This window comes from Laccaria bicolor, genomic scaffold (genome assembly GCF_000143565.1).
Source record: "Laccaria bicolor S238N-H82 LACBIscaffold_28 genomic scaffold, whole genome shotgun sequence".
Taxonomy (NCBI): domain Eukaryota; kingdom Fungi; phylum Basidiomycota; class Agaricomycetes; order Agaricales; family Hydnangiaceae; genus Laccaria; species Laccaria bicolor.
In genome coordinates, this window is record NW_001889899.1 from 56043 (window position 1) to 78357 (window position 22315).

The window sequence follows — 22315 nt, forward strand, 5'->3', positions numbered from 1 at the left end:
CCTTCGGAAGGTCGAACTGCTTCAAGATACTCTTAGCGACGAGGTTAAGGATGTGTGTGAAGCACCGAGTATGGTTTGCTGCACCAGGAAAGTCGTCCAAGAGCTTGGAAAGCTCGTCGATCATTGTATCATTTGGCGCGGCATTGTCGCAAGTAATGCTGAGTACCTGCAGAACAGTGAGTCACTGAAACTGATGTAAAACAAATTTGAACTGACCTTATCTGAAATTCCAAAATCATCTAGAACTTTAGCAAATGCAGCAGCAAGGTTCAATCCCGAATGCGACTGGGCAACCTCGACAAGATCAAGAAGCATAGAAAAAGGAATGCCATTCCGATCGAAGTGGGCAGTAACGGCGATGTACGCCTTGGAATTCGGTGACGTCCAAGCGTCCGTTCCAAAGCTTATCTTGCCGTCGTGCCCCTAATTCAAGGTGAGTGTCTGTTATGTCATTTTTAAATGCTACTCATTACTGACCTGAAGCATTTTAGCAATCCTCTTTCGCACCTTCATAAACACTTCCTTGACATCACGGGAAACAGTTGAACAAGACGGTAAGTAATACTCTGGCCTCCCCATTTTCATGAGGCAGCGAAATCCTCGGTCCTCAACGATGCTGAATGGGCGCATGCTTTCAGATACCCAGCGAACAATCTCGGCCCTATCAGGTCATTGTCAGAGGATGAATAACTTGAACATGCTATCTCTCTTACCGAGTCTCCGCTTTGGTGTGTTGGCGATGTGAGTACGATACTTTTCCTTTCCCCTTGCACTCAAATGCTGCCGTGATTGAGCCGTCCTGAAGCCCGCCAAGAGTTTTGCGAGCTGACTCGATGTCAACCTTTGCATCCAAGGCTTTAGCGACAGTGTCTCCTCCCCAGCAAAGGATCGCATGACGTTTGAGGTTACTGCTCGATGTCCGGTCCAACGTATCGAGGTAACGCCGAACAATTCGCTTGTTGGTGCCTTTACCCTTACAAACACCTGCTGAGCAGCGGAACTCATGAGCGCGACGGCCTTCGGCATTGTAGGTGATGTCTGGGATTGGGCCAAAGAAAGCGTAGATGGGCGAGGTCCAATCCTCGATGAGACGCGCTGGCAAAATTTGGTGAGTATTTGTCAATGACACTTGAGTTCAATAGAAAACTTACCTAGTTCTGCCTCGGCGGTCTCCCCCTCCTCCTCCTCCTCATCGTCGTCATCGCCGTCATGGTCTTCATCCCCACACTCACTGGAGTCTACAGGGATCAGGCTAGGCAAGTCGTCGAGGTCGTCGTCAACCATCTCAACATCGTCGTTGTCGCTTCCGTCAGCGGCCTCCATGATTCGTGATGCATTCCATGGTAGTGAATTGGAAGGGAGGTCGTCGTCGTCGTCGACCACAAGCTCGACTGATGGCTGTTGCTGTCGGCGCAACGCGGCTGCGTCCTCTTCGAGCTTTCGCCGTTTAACAGCAGCAGGGTCGACATTGTCGGTGGAGGCAAGGCTGGCAGCGAGGAAGCGTTTGCGAACGCCGAGAGGACGTTGCTCAGGAATTGGTTTACTATGGGTAGGTGCCATTTCTTAGATAAATGCTCATAACTTACCTGATATTTATAGGACTTCGGCTACTTACTCTGAAAACTAGGTTGGGCCAGGCTCCTCGCGATGGAAGAAAAGGATGGTTTTGCGTGTTAAAAGGCCGGCAGAATGTATTGTGGAGCAGTGAAATATGTAGGTATCGTGTTTATAATGTCGGACAAGCATTTGCTGCTCCACAAGAGTCAATTTCCAGTATATAGTCTACCGGATCTGTACATGAATGATTACGAAGTTAAGTCGAGGCGACGCCCCCATCTTTTCTCATTTCAACTTGCCTTCAAGCCGACGCTCCCATCTTTTCTCAATTCAACTTGCCTTCAAGCCGATGCTCCCATCTTTTCTCAATTCAACTTGCCTTCAAGCCGATGCTCCCATCTTTTCTCAATTCAACTTGCCTTCAAGCTGATGCTCCCATCTTTTCTCAATTCAACTTGCCTTCAAGCCGATGCTCCCATCTTTTCTCAATTCAACTTGCCTTCAAGCCGACACCCCCATCTTTTCTCAATTCAACTTGCCTTTCAACATGTCATTTTGAGACCTGTTCATGTTGTTTGGACATGCTAAATCCTAAGCTCTACCCTTTCGGAATTAGGCGGGTAACCCTAACCCGTGGTGAGGGTTAGGGTTTGGCTGAGGGTTCAATGTTGCTACCTCTACCCTCACCCACTGTACCCTTACCCACGTACCCTTAAGGGTTCCCATACCCTTGCACATCACTAATGTCACTTGTAGTTGCTTGTCAGTTTTTTGTAGGGTGTGGAATCGATTCAACTCATCAGGGAAGAGCTCGAGGATAGAGCCCTGTTGTTGAGAGGGCTCCTTGTACCAAATAAAATATTTAGAGCACGTAGATCCAGACAAGCTAAAATTTTCGAGAAAACTAGTACAGCAGGAGATTTGAACATGAGAGCTTTACAAACTCTGGAACCTGTGACTACTGGCGCTGAGCCACTTCACCACGGCTGACATATGTCTGAACATCTCACCTGGCTACACAGTGAGGCGGAATTTTTGTCTGGATCAAGGGCGCTGGCTGTTTCGAAAATTTCGTCAATTTTGTCCGGATTGGCTCCTGGCCTTTTTCAAATTTTCTTCAAAATCCGTCCGGATTGTGACCTGGCCTCCCCTACCATTGCCCGGGGTCCTAGAATGACGCGGGACCGCGGCAGTGTCACACTTGAGCTTGATGCATTGATGCGCCGTGACGCGTGACACAGTGCTGACGCCAAGCTGGACTTCAGCTGTGCAGTCCGTCAATGATCTAGAAACAAACTGAAATAGGTATTCGTGGTAGCTCATCTACCTTTATCGGGCCGACTCGCACAGTAGTGGCCAGAGTCGCGTTCAAGACGTTCGTCTTTCTCCGTGAACCATCGCGTACGAACCCGATACCAAGGTACAGCCGTTTGCATAAGTCATTGAACACTTCGATTTTTTTTGCGTCGTCACGTGCCAACTTTCCCGTAGCCAAACAAATGATTGATCGAGTAGATAACGCGCGAAGCGATTGAACTCAGAGCTCACCTCTTATACTCATTTCTCGAGCTGAACACGTTCCTTCCTATCGGAAATGTGTTTTTCATCTCGGTCACCAGATAAATAAAATATATTGAGCACCTGGACGCAAGGCTTCAGGATGGTGAACGAGGCAGTACAATGCGCGTTGATTTTTCGGCTCAGCTTCGGATTTGATAAGTGAGAGCAAGGTTGACAGGAAATAGAAAATACCTTGTTCGAGGTGAGTGTAGCTCAGGTAGGAGTCTGGGACTCGATTATGGACGAAAGTGAGCGGGCAAAGGGAGAGGAGTGCAGTAGAGCGCGCATTATCTCAACGTTATCTACTCGATCAATCATTTGTTTGGCTACGGGAAAGTTGGCACGTGACGACGCAAAAAAAATCGAAGTGTTCAATGACTTATGCAAACGGCTGTAAGGGATGGACATTGAACGTTGAACGTTGAACCGTTGCTTTCTCACTGCTCGTACTCTTCCAGACATCCTGCCTCTGTCAAAGTCTCCCAACTTATCCAAAAGCGGTCGCCCACAACGACTTGCACCACACAGGGTCAACTTCAAGTTTAGAAAAACAAATAGATAAAGGGATACGTACATTGGCAGGAGCCTCAGGCAGATTTTCAAAAAATTTATCAATCTTCTCCAAAACCTCTGGCGTCAACTGCAGGATCACCTGCCTTGAGGTTGTGAGTAACCTACTCAGGATTCGACGCGCCGAGAATGACGGTGGACGTGTTGTAATTCTTCGCGACCCATAAGAGTACGGCTCACGGTCGTGTTGAGTTCTATGGGTCCCGGAAGTGGTTTCAATTCTTTCTTGTTTCCTCTCCCACTAGAGCTGCTAATGGATAGCTCTCGTTTGCATTTTACCCACCGGTCTATCGATGTGAGTTTAGCTCACAAAGTTGGCCAAAATTAAAATGAAAAAATCGGCTACCGTGAGCGGGCCTAATGGAAGGAAGATTCAATCCCCGGGTGGATTTTTGTGGAGACGGACTGGATGTTTGTCCTCAAAAGTGATCATGAAGTTACAAGGGAGATGGTTTAAAAGAGGAAGATAGAAGTTTTGTGAAATGGCGTGCCAGGGTATAGGTACATTGAGATAGTATGATATTGTACATAGGAGTGAGGATGTCATAGGTGTTAGGTTAGGGGAATGGGAAGGGAATAGAAATGAGCCGAGGAGTGTGCATACTATCGAGCATTATTCATTCATCCATCCATCCTTTGAAGCCAATCCAGCGCGGAGCTGGACAATTCCAATGTCGAAGTCGTTTTCTCAAGCGCAAGCCAGCAGCCACCCGCGGCCTCAAGCGTCCGTGACCGATATCTCCGTGCGCAACTGCTCAAACCTCCGCCCCTCCCCTTCAGCTCTCTCAACCACCTTCCCAAGCTTCTCCTCGCGCACCTGCAGCCGCTGCTCCATACCCAGGATCAGCATCCGTACTTGATCAATGTGCGCCAGGGTTGGTGATGCCATGTTTTGTTGCTGTTCTTGTTGTGGATTCATCCTGGATCTGGGCCTGTCAGGGGAAGGCGTTGCTTGGTTTCGGGTGAGATTTAGAGTGGGTGATGGGGAAGAGATAGTGTTCGAGCGGGCGTGTCGAATATTTGAGCGCCCCCCGGGAAGGATTACAGATGCGGTTGAGCCGAGTTCAAGGTTTGACTTGGGGTAGGTGTTAGCTTGTTGATGGACAACGGATATCTATCTAGACGGCGTACCTGCCAATTCTCCCCCGCCAATCTGGTCAACTCGCGTTCAAGCATCTTTTCTCGTGTTTTGGCTCTGAGTTGGCGATCATTGAACAGGTAAAGACGCAGAGCGAAAGCCACGTACCTTTCGAGTTCAGCCATGCATCGCTCGTTCTCCCGCTGCGTTCCTTGAAGTAGAAGTTCCAAGTTCTTGTACTCCCTATCGAGCTCCTGAATCGTTTCCAGTGGTGGTCGTTGGGCTAGTTGGTCTTGTAGAATCTGGACCTGCGTCCGTAGCTGCCATAGGGAGGTTCAGAGTCTAGCATTGCAAAAGCAACTTGAAAAAGAACGTGCTTTGTCGTTCTCCCTGTCCTTATCCAATAACTGTTTCCTCAACACGTCTTCGTTGGACTCATCGCCTTCGCGGAGCATGCCAAGATCGTCGGCGGCGAGGGCGAGCGAGGGTCGTGCATAGTGGCGGACGCTTTGGGCGCGGCGCATTGTGTGATGTCGGATGTGCTCAACCTTGCCGCGTGACGCGTGGAGAGCGAACGTAAACATCACGTGCCAAGTCAGCAGGACATGTCACACGCGTCCAACACGCGTCGCGTCCGCACTGACGTTCTTTCACTCCTTTCCGCGGAGCACGCCCAAACAGTCGTTACTGTGGCCCTAACGAATTGAGCCCTGACATACACAATGGGGCACTACCTACGCCATGATCGGTGGAGGGCGCCAGATGCAATGTAAGCGCTGTAAACCACAACCTGTTTGTTGCCAACATTAGACATTTGTTAGACAGTTTCTGTGGCGCTAGAGTCTACATGCTATCTAAGTGTTTTTTGGCACCGTATCCTGTCCACGAATTCTCAAATATTGAGTTGATGGCCTCATCAACCACCAGCACCATTTCCGTCTTGAAATGAAACATAAAAAGATCAAGTCACCGGTACTATTAACCTGTTGGAGAATGGTCGGGCATCGTGCAAGGAACAAGAGATATTGGGAAGCCTCACGATCTCCTTTCGCCAACAGAGCTGTTATCTTTTTGATTTTATCACCGCACTTCCGCTCGTCGAGGGGATTTATAAATGTTCGCGACATCCTTATTTCCGTCGGGTCCCAACCAACTGCTTTGAGTTATTGTCCTCATCTAGATTCGCGTCCTAACCCTAAATCCTTTTCCCGGTGGATCCAAGGTCAGACATGCAGTTTGATCTCATGATACGTCGACTCAGTGTGTAAAAGAAATAAAAAACCTGTACACTTTTAATAAAGGTTGTACGTTCTGAAGAGGAGCAGATGAATATCCACTCACTCATCCCACGCTCGCCCAACAACGCCCTTCGGCTCCATTATTTGTTTTAAAAGTCCCGACCTTCACCTCCTCAGTTAAGGAGGATAAGGCAATTCGTAAAATCCGGGTGACTGAAACGCTCTCATCTGCCCTCGGACGAGCGGTTCACAGGATCCAGTCTCACCTGTATTTCAGCCTTATAATTGCTTGAACTCAAGGGCCCAATTGTACCAAACCGTTATCTTTTTCAAAACGCGAAAAGACTTTTGACTGTGTCAAAAATCCATTTTTCGCTATTTCCTTCAAGCAGAGGATTTTTCGTTCGTATGGGTACTTGATTAGAAATTTTTATGACCCTATCTATACTCTACACACGCATCTACATACCTCATGACTAAATAGACTTAAAAACCCACCAATTCTGAGACCTCACCTCCCCGCCGAATGAGTGCCAAACGTACCCCTGGCTCACTGAGAAATAAAATAAAACAAAATCCCAAAAATTACATCCGCCTCGAGTCTCAACCTTTTCCAGCCACCCCAGCTCAACGAGCAATCCCAACTTGGCGAAAGGATTAAACTCGGTCTCCGACGGGCTTCCGACGAAGCGCCCAACGGCCTATTTTCGTCACTAGCCCTGACTCGGGGTTCTTCCTCGTCGCGTGGGGAACAGGAACTTGGGCCGATTCTAATACCTAATACATACATTGCTTCGAGCTCCCGTTAACTTCTTGTTGGCTCTCGCTTCCACTTAGGCTGTGATCATGAACCTCGCCGAGACAACAGTTGGTCAGTTACTGCCAGTGCGCCCCTGGTTTTCGTGAAGTTCGGACGCTGACTTGGGTGTTGTGCTATAGGTCCTATTCTACTTGGCATTTTTGGTGAGGAATTCTTAGCAGAGGGTGATTATTTGGTTGCGATTTTGAACGGAAATATTGGAAATAAGTGAACACCTATCTATACGGGATTGTTTCCTTCCAATATGCATCTTATTATAATTCAGGTATGTTGTCTTTCCTTGTCTACGCTCTGGTTTCTCACTGATCATCATGATAGTATTCAACGACACACTATGGATTAGGTGCGCACTTTGCATTTGAACTCGACTTGGAGAACGCATCCGATTGAAGGTACGGATACGGCAGGCTTATGGTCTTTTCGTTATTCTGCCTGGACACTTTTCACAGCGTTTCGTGAGTTCGCAAGGATTTAAGAGGACATCGGCAGATTTTGATTCTAAATGGCAGGTTGATGTACCTCGCCTGGGCATACACGTACGCCTCAACCCTTTCTTCTCTCGTCGACCACCTAGAAATACTGAAATTTTGTTTATCAGCATGCAAGACACTCGTAGGATCCCGATGTATTTACTGAGTGCGTCCCACACAATCTCCAATCTGGCATACATTAATACCGTAACTTCTCAGAACCATTCTGGCCATACATCTCATCGGCATTCGTGACGACCGTTACGGCTTGCTTGACGCAAATATATTTAGCGGATAGGTGAGCTGGTATTCCGTACTATCACTACGACGTTCTCATCAATACATCGCCATCGTGCACAGAATTCTACGCATCAAGAAGAGCGTCAGACTGTACATCCTCGTGTTAATTCTATCTGCATGCGCGTTTATCGCTGGGATCGTGTTCGCTGTCAAAGCATGTCTTAGCAGAATGTACGGCTGTTCAAAATATTCCGGCTACCCTCTAACACCCCCATGGCGATGGATAGTGAGAATAACCCACTACATGGGAACTTGAACACTCTTCTCATGGTGTGGAGTTCATTGGAGATATGTGTTGATATCTTGATTTCTGGTTCGTCATGCAGTTGTCCCTCAAACGGTCAATTGATTTTTTTTTTGTGGTACAGGGACATTACTCCATTCGCTGGCCCAGACCAGGACGGGGTCCCAGAGATCGGATAAAGTCATTAAACGACTTATGCAGACGACGATTCAGTCGGGTGAGTGAGATTATTTATCGGGAGATATGTGATTTAACGGGAGAATTTTATTAGGGCTCCTGTGCAGCATTGCATCGATATTGATCCTAGTGCTCTTCGTCGCGTACCAGGAGGCTCAGTACTGCAGCATTTTTGGCATTTCTATTGGTCGTCTGTATACCAATGTGCGTGCCGATGATTGGTGTCTGACACTTCCCAACGGTTGACTTTTTCATAGACACTGATGGACACCCTCCGTTGCCGAAAAAAGCTCCGAGAAATGCTCACCTTTCCAGGTGATTCCATGGTACGCCATAAGTATGCTTTTGATCCAGGATAAAACTTTAGAATAGATTTTATTAGGATCTCATGACCAAGCGCGGAAATAAAAGCTTTGAGCTTTACGTGCGCAAGGAGATACTGACGGATGTTCACGTTGATGATTTAGATTTGTCACCGCCAAAACCTCTGGACGCCTTGAATTCGGAAACGGCGAGTAGAGTAAGTTTAACGTTGCCGGAGTCGAGCATTGGAGAGCCTTTCGCGTTGGTTTTTTAGAATGCAGAATGAGCTGCGAAAGTGATTATTTATGATGAGAGCTGTGCTGTCATAGAATGATACGGAGCTCGAGCCCACTGTATGTATGTAAGATTTGTTTTGGGAGCCCGGTAGTACCGGTGAAGACTGGTGAACGAGCGCGTCGAGCATGGAAGATTTAAGACTACTACCCTACACAGTTGAATTGTACACTCGCCGCCGCCGCCACCGCCAAACCACGTTGGTAAATTCCCCAAAATAAAACTTTCAGCTGCTCTGGCCAGACGGGGAAAGCCAGGAAAGCCCCATGCGTAAAGGTCGCGTGGGTGGAATTTGAAAGATTTTGATTTATTCGCCGGATGGGTGCTTGTCCACCTTTGTTCTTCCCCCCCACTCTCTCGTCATACAGGGCTTCGTATGTCGCCGTTTCAAGGACGCTGTTCAAGTACTGTCCATTTACCAACTTCCAGGAGTATTGGTATTTTCTATCCAGCTGGAGAATACTTATGAGTCGGATACTTACTTTTTTCAAGCTTCGTCGGTCCCTAGATTACAGGGTTAGTCCGCAAATGAAGGAACCAGGAGATGACTGAATTTAAAAGCCGAAACTGCCGAGCCAATAATAATCGTTCCAAATCCGTCATACCCAATTTGGGCTATTTGAAATGTAGCCCCTAACCCTAAGAAACCAACAGCCACCCCACAACCACCATCTGCGATTGCTCCATCAACGTCCTCCAGCCTCCCCTCGTCGCCATGACTGACATCCCCAACGTCTTTCCCCCATCTAAGCTGGGGGAGTACACCGTCACCAAAGACATCGCAGAGGGCACCTTTGGAAAGGTCAAAAGTGCGTACACGGATCTTTTTTTTTTTTTTGTTGTTGCGTTTTTTATGGACATTGGGGACAGTGGCAACGCACACGATCACAGGGCACAAGGTAGCGATGAAGTACATCTCAAAGGCCGTCATACAACGAGAAAAGACCAAGACCCGTGTACGCCGTGAGTTTGAGTACATGCGCACGCTTCGACACCCGCACATCATCAAACTGTGAGCAAATCCTCACATCTCTCCCGTTTTCGTATCTTATCAAATTTCACGCAGATACGAAGTCATATCAACACCTACAGACATCATCTTCGTCCTCGAATACGCAGGCGGCGAACTATTCAACTACATCGTCGCCCACGGTCGCATGCCAGAACCGCGTGCACGCCGGTTCTTCCAGCAGATCATCTCAGGCATTGAATACTCTCACAGACTCAAGATCGTACACAGAGATCTAAAGCCTGAAAATGTCCTACTAGATGACGATCTCAACGTCAAAATCGCTGACTTTGGGCTGTCGAATGAGATCAGCGACGGAGACTTTCTTACCACCTCTTGTGGAAGCCCGAATTACGCCGCGCCAGAGGTGATTCGTGGTGGGATCTATGCGGGCCCGGAAATTGACGTGTGGAGCTCCGGCGTTATTCTTTATGTGATGTTATGTGGGCGCCTACCGTTCGAGGACGACGATGTGCAGATCCTCTTCTCAAAAATCAGCCGTCAGTCCTAGCTTTTGTTATTTGCTGTCCGCTTGGCTGATGCGTTGACTGGCAGAGGGCAACTTCCACATTCCATCGTTCCTCTCACCTGATGCAAGGAACTTGATCGTACAAATGTTGGCTGTGGATCCAGTCAAGCGGATCACAATCCCTGACATCGTTGCTCATCCCTTCTTCACCACCGACCTGCCGCGATACCTGATGCCGCTTCCGCCGCCCCCAGGCCCGGTACTTGGCAGTCTGAGCTCACTCGTCGCACCGCCCAGGGTCTTGGACTTTGAGATCATCGAAGGACTAGGGAAGATCGAGGAAGACGTCGTGGAGGAGCTGGCGAATCGGATGGAAGGTGTCACGAAGGATGACGTTTGGGAGTGCTTGCGAAGGGACGACGGCGTTCAAGGCAACGCGGTAAAAGTCGCGTACATGCTCCTAAGAGACAAGCGTCGTCTTGGGAAAGATTGTACGGACTCTGTCATTTTTCTCCGTTCCTCGCTAATGCCTGCTGCAGTGGCTGAGTTTGCGCAAGCAGAACGTGATGCTCAGCTCGCTGCTATGGACGTAAGTAACCCATCGCTCCCAGCTGTCGCCCCTCTAACCCCTTCACAGCCAAGGAACGTCGTTTCCCCCTCCGTCCTATCTCCAGGAGGAGACGTTGAAGCAAACCCATTCGAACTGGAGTTCAACGCCGAATACGACGAAGACGAAGGCGAGGACGACGAGCTTGACTTCACCTCCCCGGCCCTCCCAGAAAACGAAGTAAACACCTTCGCAGTCCTCAATTCCTCCCTCCCGGAGCAGCTCCCAGAGCAACACCACCTCGCCTCCTACCTCACCTCCAAAAAGGCAGGCAGCAGCAAAGAGAAAAAGCAGCACAAAACGAAATGGCATTTTGGGATTCGGAGCAGGAGCCCCCCTATGGAAGTCATGCTGGAGATCTACCGGACACTCAAGACGCTAGGCATGGAATGGAAGGAGAAGAAGAATCTAGGCGGATTGGGTGGTGTGAGGGCACGAAGAGGCGTGGGTGGTGGGATCGAGCGCGCAAAAGAGCTGGATGGGGACGGGTCGGTGGATTTGAAAGCAGCAGCTGGGATATACTTTGTCGAAACTCGGGCAAGGGTACAAGACGTCGTCGTGTTGATGAACCTCCAGCTCTACATGGTCGACTCGATCAACTACCTCGTGGATTTTCATCATCGGAAATCGTATCGCGCCAGTACGGATCCTGCGGCGGGCAAGTTTGATATGGCGGTTCCTGACCCGAATTTCGCGGAGACGATGAGTGAGAGTTCGAGTGGACGGTCGGTCAAGGAGAAGGATGGGACGGTGGTCGTTAAGGAGGATGAGGTGGTGTCGCCGTTTGTGTTCATGGATGTTGCGTGTCGGTTGATCTTGGAGTTGGCGGGTGGGGGGGAGTAGGTGTGGAATTTTTGGTTGGATTCTTCTTCTTTTAAAGGGTGGGTGGACGAGGAGGCGGGTGATCTACAAAAGCGATGGTGCCAGTGGTGTTAAGTTTCTGCCTTGCTCTTGCTCTTTCTTTCTTTCTTCTCTCTCCTCTTTCTCCTTACGTCTTGCTTTTGCTTTTAGATGTGATTTTTCGCTTCATGGCTCAGCTCTTGTGTTTGCTTTCACCATCCTTCTCATCCCCATATCTTTGCATTATGTATGTAATTGTACCGACCCATTCCCCAGCTATTCTAATCATGTCGCAAAGGATCTGTTGTAATACCTTACACTTGTTAGCGCTCCTTTGATTTTGTCTATACACGTTAGTTACTTGATATAAAAGTCAACCCATGTGTTACTTCATGCATTACTTGTATACGCCTAAACTAACAAAACACCGGCACAGTTCCCCTAGTAGTCCCGCAGCCGATTATCAAAACGAGGAAAGGTCGAAGATATGTAAAGGACTCCAGATTCCAACGAAATCTCCACGAAATAAAGCACCGTAAACTCCCCCTTTCCGGTCCCTCAATCTCCCCCACCCGCACATACACCCCCCTTGAAGCCTACACGATCACGACCAAGGATTAGCAGCATACCCATCCAAACCCCCCTTCTTCCCCGCTCCAACCCCCGCAGACTTCCACCCACCCAAACTAGGCGTCGTCCACGGGTCCGATATCGGAGAATTCGTGATTGTACCATCTGCACTGCCAAACGCCAGTCCTTCCAATGGAGAAGGAGCACCAAAGTGTAGCCCTGGGGCCTTGGATAGTGAGAGGCTACTGCTACTGGGACCGTTAGCGTTGTATGCGAAGGATGAGAAGCTTGACGGTCCCAGTGTGGGGTTAGTGGTACTCCTGCCGAAGGAGTTGGTAACGCCAAACGATGCCGGTGGCGGTGATGACGCGGTTCCACGACTGAACCCACCAGAAGGCGGAGATCCCCACGCTCCCATCCCCGGATCAACCACCCCATCAGCAGCAGCAGAGAGAGGCGTGAACCCCGGTCGTGGTGTCCGTACCGGAGCAGGATCGTCATACGGTGAAGAAAGGGACATCGATCTGGAGAATGCGTTGCCAAGGCCATCAGCCTTATCATCGTTCCAAGCAGATAAAGTCCGTGGTGGAGGTTCATCTTCGTAATCCAAAGACGTTGACCTCCCTCCTTGCGCTTGCGATTGAGAGGTAGAGGGACCGTTAACAGGCGGTGTGCTCTGCGACCTCGTGCTCGGAGGAACTACAGGCAAAAGTTTCGACCGGAAGGACGGCGATGCATTGGGCTTTTTCGTAGAAGAACTGGTAGCGTTGGCTTCTTTCGGGTTTAGTTCGACCGTGCTCAGGATCTCCTTCATCGCCTGAAGATCGAACCCTGCGTGCTTGGGGAGTGTATCGTGTACTGGCGGAGTCCCAGGTCTAGACGATGACGATGGCGATCCTTCGACTGATGATCGTTGACGGTGAATCGGTGGTGGTGTTGCGGTCCCATTAGTAGAGGTAGTAGCTGGTGGTGTGGCACTCCGAGAAGCATCCATCCTAGGAGGCAGCTCATCATCGCCTCCAGCTGACTTTGTAGGCGCAGAAGGCGTCTTGTTTGCCCATGATGCAGTTGACGGAGGCCTCGAAACATGCTGATTCTGCGAGTTCGAAGTAGAACCCCGCTTCCCGCTCCCAAACCAGCCCGACTTTTTCTGGTTCTCCTCCTCCCTCACGACAACTCTATCCTCCGTGAAATCAGGTTCCTAAATACACCACGTCAGCTGCCTCTCCACCATACAGAACAAAACTAAAGATGAACGCACCTCAGGCTCATCAAAGAAATCCGAGAACACCGGGAACCCAAGCTGATCAAGGATAAGAGGCATGAACGTCCTATAACTCATGTGTCCCGCAATCTTATCCGTAACATCCACATTCTCCAACCCCGGCACGTTCTCCACAGCCCTCAAGCCCGCAACAGTGCCCACCCCACCACTCGTAGCCCTGAACAAATAATTCAACACCCAATCATTCTTCGCAAACGCATTCACGTATCGCCCAGAAACAACAGAACGAGTATCGCACCACGTCGATTGGGATGCAGTTAGCGTTGCGCCGAGGAGGAACACGTCTTGTACGATCCCGAATTGCTTTTGCTTTGCTAGTTCTACGAGGGCGTAGAATATTACTCGTGCGCCTAGGGAGAATCCTATGAGCGTTATAGGGCGGACACCGAGGTTACGTTGGATGAGGACGTCTGCGAGAACGCGCCCAGCTCCTTTGGCGCGGTCTAGAGCATTACTCCAGGGGTTGTCGATTAGGTATCCGAGTTTTGTGAGGACTTGAGTGGATCGTTAGTAGCAGGTATGAGATGGGATAGGAAAGACGGACTGATAGGCCATTGAAGGGCAGACATAAGACCCGTCATGACTGTAGCTTGGAGGACCGTTAGTCCAATTTGGGAGAGCACTTCCCCTGTGAGGATTTTGAGCGCGCTACCCGTTTCCCTGATCATGTCGGGTTCCCAGAGGACACTGAACACGTCGCCGACTATAGGGTCCAGAACGCTAAAGGGGAGTCTGACGTCGTCGTTGAGACCTGTCATGAATCTACACTTGAAATTAGCAACAAGTCACGCATAAAGTGTGATGCATTGTACCCTGGCACGGTGAGGATACAATTCACCCGCTTGTTATTGTGCAGTGGGAGGATATCGAATGTTCGGACTTGCTTTGTCCTTTTGGCCATGCCTCGGGCGGCGATACCCGATCCTGTAAGCACGCCTCCAGTAGTGATGACAGCAGCACCAGCTGTACCCCCAAGGAAGGCCCCTGTCCCCGTAACACCAACAGTCGTAAGGGCTCCAGCAAGTCCAAGGCCAATAACAGGCGCCAAAAGACCCGCAGAGAGACCAATGACCAATCCACCACCTAAACAACAACCTCAGCCATCTCAACGTACGAGAAAAGTGAAGCAAAATATACCAATCGTAGCCAACCCAAGCATCATATACCTCCTCCTCTTCCCCGCCTTCGCCGCACCCTCCACGATATCCTGCTGCTCCAAACTCTCCACATCCTCCTGAATCTCCAGCGCCTCCGTAATTCTACTCTCAAACTTCACAACATCCAACCACCCCAACCCCAACTTCATCGCCACATGCTCCAAAAGCACACGCGAGCGTGCATCGTACACGCTGTCCGCTATCAGGATCAAGAACAGATCGCAGAGCACTGTCCATCGGATGTCGAGCGTCACTTTTTCGTCTGCGGCGGAGAGGGAGGTGGTTACGCCCGGAATGGCGGCTGTGCTTGATTCTTTGAGAACTTTGGTGGTGGTTTGGAAAGGCTTGGAGGCTGTTGAGTCTGTGGGGAAGCTGTCTGCGTCGATAGTAGGGAGGAAGGAGGAGGAGGGGTCTATCCCTTTTTCGGGTGGTGTTGGTGTTTTGGAGGATGTTCTATCGGGTATTGGGGAGATGGGTTCGTTGACGAGTGTTTGATCCGAGATGGACTCCTCGTCGTCGTCGTCGTTGAGTGTTGAGAGCTCTGCTTGCCTCTGCGCTTCTGCAGGATCGTATTCGGGATTTGCGACTGTATGTGTGGTCATGAGTGCTGGGACCAAGTCCATTGCGATGACGCCGTGGTCAGCTAGGCTCTCGATCATCTTCTGCTCTACCACGAACACCGTTCAGCCAAAGAACTCGAAGTTGCAAGTAATAATGCTCACCTTGAGTCTCCAGCTCCATATGATAATACAACCTCCCCATAATTTTGAGAGCCCACAACTCCGTATTCGTGATGGCAGCCTTGAGCTCCTTCTTCTTCACCGTCTTCAGATCCTGCAACATCTCCCTACACGTCAAAGCACATAACCCAACATACGCTATCCTCTGCGCCTCCGTCAAAAGATTCTTCGTCGCCTGCATCTGGCTGAGCGGCGTCATCGCCTTATCCTCATCAAAAAGGTACTTTGTCCTCAAATGAACCTCATCAGCATCCTCCTCCTCATTCACCCTCAACCGCGTGTACTCGCTTTCGTTCTGGTCTATCTTGGACCGCCATTCGTTCCCGAGATCGTCGACATCTATTAAGTTCCCTGTTGCGTTGGCAGCGGTGGTCTTGCCCTTGGCAGAGGGCTGGTAGTGGTATTTGCGCTGGTCCTCTTCGTCGAGGCCGCCTGCGAATTCGTCCTCACGGACGACGGGCATGTCCTGCCACCCATCGTCGTCGTCGTCCACATCGTCGAAGATGTTAGGTGGGGGTGCGAGGGAGGTGGGGGGCATTATTATCGTGAAAGTGAGGTGATATAAGAATCAGCCCATGGCGACCAATGAGATGCCTTTCCCACGCTCTATTGCCATCCTCGTGAGCAAGTATTTTCCGACAGAAGCGATTGATTGGGAATTGGAAGGAAATGCAGTCCTTCTGGTCAATAAATTTACAACGAAGAAGGACCAAAGGTATTTATAAGAATTCATCATGAATGCGGAGCCCAAAACCGTAGGAAACATCATATATGCACCTCCTTTATTTAAAAGAGAAGCAACCAAGAAGCAACGGTGTCTGCGCCACTGATTCCTTTTCAACCCCTGCATTGTAACGAGCTATGAAGTACCGCCAAGCCGACTCCATTTTTCCATGCGGCGAGACAGTGACTGCGAAGCCTGAACATGCATCGCAACGTTAAGCCTGGGGACAGCTCGAGGGCGCGGGAAATCAAGTGGCTTACTTTTTATCGGCCTGAAATTGAAAAGAGTTTGTGACAAATGCTATGCAACTTCAATGGTGCATTGAAGCTGGAAATTCCCTTGTAATGAGAAGAAAAAAAGTATTATTTCTTTAAACTCACCGTAAAATCGATCCCGGTCGTAGGCGTGTAACGCGTTGCTTTGTCGCCGCCCCCAAGGGTCCGCTTCTACCACCAACATTTGGTCTTCTAACCATTTTAAGCGAGTCATTCTCTTGATTGACACAACATCTAAATATATTTTGTTCAACGGGTCGCCTGTGGCCCGTCGGGATTCGATAAGCGAATATACCGCTGCTTCGTTTTTCTCTTGTATCTCTCGGATAGCAAGTCCGTCAAGATGAGGCCAGTGAGTACCGTCAAGGCCGTTAGATTTGGGTCCGAGAGTTTCGACCAAAAATTCAGGGTAGAAATTGGGAAGAATAAGAAGTTGAGTGGTGGGGAAGCATTCTGAAGCAACTGATATCGCTTTCATTGCATCGGGATGGGGAGGAGCGAGAGTGAGCGACCTCAACACAGGGAACCATGGTTTGTTGTCGCGCTTGCCCTCCGCGCACATCAACTTTAGGTCTGAGGCGACGACCGGAGCTATGGAGAGGGCTTCTAAATCAGGAGCCGACACAGAGAGCAAAAGCTGAGATACAGAAAGCATATTGCCGTATATGTGCAGGTGGCGAAGGGATGGGACATTGTGGACCTGTAGGGGAGTGGGCCAGTCGGAAACCAAGTCATCATAGATGGCCAAAGTCGTCAGGGTACGACAGGCTTTGAGCATCCGAGAAAAATCGCTAAAGGAAATAGACCGCTTTTCCCTAGCTAAATGAAGCTCCGTAACGGTGCCAAGAGGAGGCTGGAAATATAACAGCCCGATTCCTCCTAGACGCACATCGGCGAGCTTTGGGGCGCCTGAAATAAAAATCTGGGAGTGTGGGTGACTCATATCAAGTCCTGAATCTCTTTCACTGCCCTCCACTACAATTCGCTCCATGTTGGGGTATTGACCAAGGTGCATTGATGTCAGGATTTTCATTACCGCCGGTGCAATTTTATGCACAGTCCCTGAAATGTTGATTGTGCGACAACGATGATACTGCAGGTTAACAATGGAAAGCAGATCATCGACGTTTAATACGTCAAGATCGTCTTGAGAGGAAGGAATTGTCAGCGTTAGATCGATCAGGCATGATTTTGACCTTTCGAGGTAAAATACAAGGCCGGCTAAACGCGTCCAAGGAGGTGAAATGTCCACATTACACCACAACACGGCGCATCCAAGGGTGACATGACGCCAGAACCGAGAAACCTGTGAAACGATAAAGGGAAAGCGTCGAAATCGAGCGAGACCTCCAGACGGCAGCGACATCATTTGCGCCATCTCAAAAATGCACGCGAGGAGCTCGGGGGGAAGGGAATCAATTGAAGTAACAGTACCGCTGTAAACCCTATCTGGTTCCATATTATCTCCCACATTGTCCTGGAGGTTGACCATTGTTTCGATGAAGGAGTCGAGTATGCGCGCTTGAAGGTGTTGGGAGAGTAGGTTATCCAAGTGCTGTAAATATCTAAGGTAATCCTGCCCAAAGTCTTTTTTATCTTGGAGAAATTCCGGAGTCTAGTTCATGAATCGCACGACCTAAGATTGACCCGAGATTGAAAGCCATGACTAAAACTTGCCTTCAAGAAGGCGGTCTTTTCTCGGCCATGACTTCCTAATCATTCAGAGCGAAATTCCGAAATTACGGTGAGAGCATGTTGGCAGTGGGCATTGAGTGGACAGTGGATCATCGATCATCGATCATTGAGCACTTCCTTGCCTTCGAAGTTGAAGTTTGGTGGGTCAAGACGCGTGACGGAGGTTGTGACAAATATTCTGGTATCGTCCCGATAGGTCCCGATTAGCGCTATGGGGTTTGCAACCCCAGATTCCTCCCAGTCGGTTCTGCAAAGGCAGATCTCGTTTCTCAGCGGCGATGTTGAAGCCGATCACTGCCTCTTCGATGAAGTTCAACGTCCCATCCGGGTGGATGGCCCTCCCCCGTTTCTGAGGCTTACCTTCCGCACCATGCGTGGGGAAGCTATGTTCGCTCGCTCACAAAAAGGGATCGAAGTTATTGCTGAACACCTTCTCAACCGCATGGCAGATCATCCGGGATTGAGCCGAGAGCGGATCCTACAGCAATTTGGCGAAGAGTATGGCGAGGATGTGATTGAGTCAGTCTTGGAACTTGAGAAGTCGGTGGAGAAGAAGGGTTTACGACCTGGAACAACTTTTTTGGATGACATGGGCAAGAAACTGAATGCTTCCTGGTCCGCGGTGAACAAAAACCCATGAATATCTCTACTTCTCGTCTGTACTTCTCGTCTGTGTTTCAGAGTGCAACAATTTCTTTTCTCTCATACCCATCAACTTAGGATATGCGGCGCGCTTTCCCCCCACATAACGCTCCACTGTCAATAGCATATGGCCTCTCTGTCTAATTGGGAAGCATCGTACACTACTCAAAAGTTTTTTTATCGCTGGCGCTGACCTGAAGTACTGGAATTTGGGTCCTCCCTGCTGAGGCTGTTTTAACAACAGCGCTTCTACTACTAAAAAATTTGAAGGTAGGAATCCTCCTCAACATCCTGACATCCTCGCAATCAACTCGAAATGCGATTACATCGGAAATATTGTTAGACTCCCTTTCTGGTCCTCTACATTTACCGCATTACCCATGATCGATGATCAGCCGTCCATCCAACAAGCACTCCATACTATCACTTCAATATAAGTAATTATTCGTTGGCCGCCATTTCAGGTCAAAGCAAGAGCTGCTGCTCCTTGTAGGCATTTTGTTGAGAAGATTGAATATCTTACCGAATTTTAGAATCTCTTGGCCAGTCCCTTCGTTGAAAACAACACGGTCTCCGAGTCGCGCGTTTGATGGTAACAATGTCCGTAAATGAGTGCTGTACAAGTTACATAGAAAGAGGAATGCAGGTGCACTTCGCGAAATTAAGTAGTGTTCAGCCACTTTCTTTATGTCGGTGCCTGTACAAACAGGCTTTACCAAACTCAGAACCTGCTTATTCCAGTAATATGTGCGATTTCACTGGGTTTGAGAGAGGCAGACACGAACACAAGTTAATATTTGATGTCAACACTATCATCCCTTGTTTAAGGTGTGTCAGATACCTTCAATCGAGCCTCCCCCTTTCCGCCTGCACCTTTTGAGGATATGTGATGACCTCCGATCGACTCCTTTCTACGATTTTCACCATTCTCCAATCACTTGGACGTGGGTTCGTAATTTGATGTCTTCGGATCGACAATAAATTGTCAATTCATAACCAGGCAGTCATTCCAAACTTACTTATCGAGCAAATGAGGTTTCAGGCGGTCGATCTGCCAGAGACGGTTGATTGTGTCTGGGCATCTTCCACATTGATGAATCTCTGGTGGTTCGAGTCCGACACAAAAAGGCTTGCGGTGATTCAGATGGAGCTTTCGCCTGTCGTATATCACATCAACGTCGACGCGAGCGCGTTTAATGGAATGGCTGAAAACCCTGCACGTCAAATGTATGTCTCCGTAGAAATAGAAATATACGGACACGTCTTTGGCGTGGCGAAGCACTTTCACCTTTGTTGTTGCTTCATTATAGTGCTCAGGACAGTGGTTACAACACCAGACAGGGTTCTCTGGACTCGGGAAAGGTTGTTCACGTCTTTTGATGCATTCCGTAGCTTCTGCAGTTAGAAGTGCCCAAGACGTAACGGAGCGGTGGGAATCCGTGTTCTGCATCTCAATGACATGAGAAATCTATCCGAATCTCATATCAGCTTTGGATATAAGCAAAATCGCACGACTTGCACATTCCCTCCATGTTAAGGCCTGGCGACCAAGCACTCCTCGCTTCCAAGAAATGTTGCATCCCTTGCAGAAAAACCGCGCGTCCCTCGCATCCAGAATATTGACTGTCGCTGTTTTCGGATCCATATCCAGAAGATCAACTAACGCGAGTGCGCAGGCTCTGCCTGCAAAGCTAAATCGAAACTCGAACTGTGGACGAATACATTTAAAATGAGAGCGCAGGTCTTTCAAGCTGATCAAGATCGAAGTGGGGCGACTGATCCAGTGACCTTCGCAAGAGGCGCAGACGAAGACATTTACAGCGAGGTCCAAGTTCTCATACGGCGATTCTAGCCTGGCATACATATTGCTTTCATGCATCTGCATCCAATAATTGAGGAAAGGTGCCAGGTGACTTTGTACTGGTTCCTCTGGGAGCTCTCCAACTTCATTTGACTCCGATGCAATGAAAGCCGCAAATGGCTCGAGTTCATAGATTGCCTCCATGTTTGGCAAATTTGGCCACGATCTTGGAGGAAGTGTCTTTTGATGAGTGCAATATAGGTCACCCACTAACTTCTGCCTTTGAAAAATCAAAGACCGTCGCTGTCTTTCCAGTCTATCAATCTTGTGGGCCTCGGAAGTTCGTAGCAGTTGAAGAGCAAGCTGCTTGTAAACTTGATCCAAAATTCAGATAGAATATATTGTGAGAGGAGAAGCCTGAGCTTACAGCGATAGTTAAATTGGAATCTTTCTCTGAATACATATCGCTTAAGAAGCTCGCCTCGTGCGGCATCTAGATCCACTTGATCGTGACCGCGTTGTAAAAGGACAGAAGCATGTCTAATACCAAGGTCAGTCCTTGACATCTCTGATGATAAACGTCAGATGGAATACCGTTTAATCAATTGCTTCATGTTATCCTCGTGTTCATCCGTAACTTGATTGCTCATCTGAACCATAAGTTCATTGGCCCTCTTTGATTCCTGTCCGTTGACATTAGCGGAGTGCATTTGATGGAGAATGCCGTATATCACCTCAAGGCCATGTATCGTGTTGGCAATTTCCAAGGATTTAAAATTCTCAAATTCTAGGGATGCACCGGGGATACCAGAAGATATACTCGAGTTGAAAAAGATAAAGTGCGCAGTCATCTTGCTGATATCCCACGTCAGATATCTTGGCTCCTTGCCATAGTCCCAAATATTTGGGTAAAACCTTGCATCTAGTTTCAGCAGTTAATTGTAAAATTATGCCATGAAATAGAAGGAAAGATACCTTGGCGATAAGAAAAAGGGATGCATTTCCAGAATGTTTTTACATCCTCCCCGATACTGCGGCGATTCACGTCAATGCGAGACTTCTCGACATACATATCATCCTACACAATTGAAAAGTGCCTCCAAGTAAGTCAGAGACAGCACTGAATATATCATCCGCTCACCATACAGAACTGGCAAAAGCGGTGTCGGAAATGAAAATCAATCATGGCACCCTTCCGCCCGCAATACTGTCCCAACACTCAGCATTTTTGGACACGATGGTGAAACAGCCTACATCACACGTGGCCGGGCCAAACAGCATCGAAGCCCATCGCGGTTCAGAGATGTCCATAGGACATGGCGGGAGAACATCAGAACACCTCTTAAATGCTTCCTTCCAGACGGACAACGCCCTCCGATCCAAGAGTATACTCCTCAGCCTCTTCGTTGAGCGTACTACGGAATAAAGGTCGATAGGATGGAGGAATTCAAAGATCTGGGTGGCAGGTCGCTCAATCAATATGTTGATCAGGTGAGATTCTGAGACGTCAGGACGGACCTCGAGAAGAAGCTCAATGGGAAGATCCAGATCACAGGATATGTCTAGAGAAATTGTTCTTGAAGCCTTGATCTCTGCGCTCCTCCGGCGCTTTATCGCAGCCGCGAACCAATTGCCTGAGATGTGGGCAATGAGTATGATCTATATTCCACAGATTTTGCCTCGCAACTCACCATTCTTAAAATATGGATTGTAACTGGCGCGGTTGAATGGAAAAACCCGTTCGTAGATCGCATCAAGCTCACTAGCACTGTCAAATGGTAGAATCCCGGCGTTCGGAAGCATTAAAGTGAATTCGTCGACGATTCCTTCGTACATCATGGTTTGCGGAATCTACGGGAGCGAAGTTCTGAGAGATGGGTGTCGGAAGTG

General features: G+C 48.9%; 8 protein-coding genes across 8 annotated transcripts; 3 read left to right on the top strand and 5 right to left on the bottom strand.

The window, feature by feature from the left end:
* Nucleotides 1-1321: 1321 nt before the first annotated feature.
* Nucleotides 1322-1620, top strand: LACBIDRAFT_304477 (uncharacterized protein; the record flags this gene model as incomplete). Its single annotated transcript, XM_001884819.1, has 2 exons — nt 1322-1549; nt 1600-1620. 2 exons carry the CDS (start codon nt 1322-1324, stop codon nt 1618-1620), a joined length of 249 nt encoding a protein of 82 aa, XP_001884854.1.
* An 842-nt stretch (nt 1621-2462) lies between these two features.
* Nucleotides 2463-2880, bottom strand: LACBIDRAFT_304478 (uncharacterized protein; the record flags this gene model as incomplete). Its single annotated transcript, XM_001884913.1, has 2 exons — nt 2463-2515; nt 2568-2880. One exon carries the CDS (start codon nt 2878-2880, stop codon nt 2632-2634), a length of 249 nt encoding a protein of 82 aa, XP_001884948.1. The 3' UTR covers nt 2463-2515; nt 2568-2631.
* A 450-nt stretch (nt 2881-3330) lies between these two features.
* Nucleotides 3331-3579, bottom strand: LACBIDRAFT_304479 (uncharacterized protein; the record flags this gene model as incomplete). The annotated part of the gene is made up of 1 exon (XM_001884914.1): nt 3331-3579. One exon carries the CDS (start codon nt 3577-3579, stop codon nt 3331-3333), a length of 249 nt encoding a protein of 82 aa, XP_001884949.1.
* Nucleotides 3580-4405: 826 nt separating this feature from the next.
* LACBIDRAFT_304480 (uncharacterized protein) lies at nt 4406-5349 on the bottom strand (the record flags this gene model as incomplete). The annotated part of the gene is made up of 4 exons (XM_001884915.1): nt 4406-4762; nt 4819-4882; nt 4934-5085; nt 5143-5349. The coding sequence occupies 4 exons, from the start codon at nt 5347-5349 to the stop codon at nt 4406-4408; spliced, it is 780 nt and encodes a 259-aa protein (XP_001884950.1).
* Nucleotides 5350-6849: 1500 nt separating this feature from the next.
* Nucleotides 6850-8818, top strand: LACBIDRAFT_330560 (uncharacterized protein; the record flags this gene model as incomplete). Its single annotated transcript, XM_001884820.1, has 14 exons — nt 6850-6874; nt 6943-6987; nt 7142-7166; nt 7273-7278; nt 7333-7359; nt 7422-7459; nt 7513-7591; nt 7654-7819; nt 7988-8054; nt 8145-8218; nt 8272-8340; nt 8397-8534; nt 8647-8670; nt 8771-8818. 14 exons carry the CDS (start codon nt 6850-6852, stop codon nt 8816-8818), a joined length of 831 nt encoding a protein of 276 aa, XP_001884855.1.
* A 465-nt stretch (nt 8819-9283) lies between these two features.
* Nucleotides 9284-11539, top strand: LACBIDRAFT_185674 (snf 1; the record flags this gene model as incomplete). Its single annotated transcript, XM_001884821.1, has 5 exons — nt 9284-9420; nt 9482-9623; nt 9678-10120; nt 10176-10580; nt 10701-11539. Exons 1-5 carry the CDS (start codon nt 9327-9329, stop codon nt 11537-11539), a joined length of 1923 nt encoding a protein of 640 aa, XP_001884856.1. The 5' UTR covers nt 9284-9326.
* Nucleotides 11540-16322: 4783 nt separating this feature from the next.
* Nucleotides 16323-17779, bottom strand: LACBIDRAFT_304485 (uncharacterized protein; the record flags this gene model as incomplete). Its single annotated transcript, XM_001884916.1, has 2 exons — nt 16323-16339; nt 16393-17779. 2 exons carry the CDS (start codon nt 17777-17779, stop codon nt 16323-16325), a joined length of 1404 nt encoding a protein of 467 aa, XP_001884951.1.
* An 849-nt stretch (nt 17780-18628) lies between these two features.
* Nucleotides 18629-22261, bottom strand: LACBIDRAFT_330564 (uncharacterized protein; the record flags this gene model as incomplete). Its single annotated transcript, XM_001884917.1, has 12 exons — nt 18629-18764; nt 18819-18879; nt 19148-19239; nt 19644-19838; nt 19884-20092; nt 20180-20799; nt 20853-20965; nt 21020-21340; nt 21496-21503; nt 21567-21575; nt 21617-22059; nt 22117-22261. 12 exons carry the CDS (start codon nt 22259-22261, stop codon nt 18629-18631), a joined length of 2352 nt encoding a protein of 783 aa, XP_001884952.1.
* Between the last annotated feature and the right edge of the window lie 54 nt (nt 22262-22315).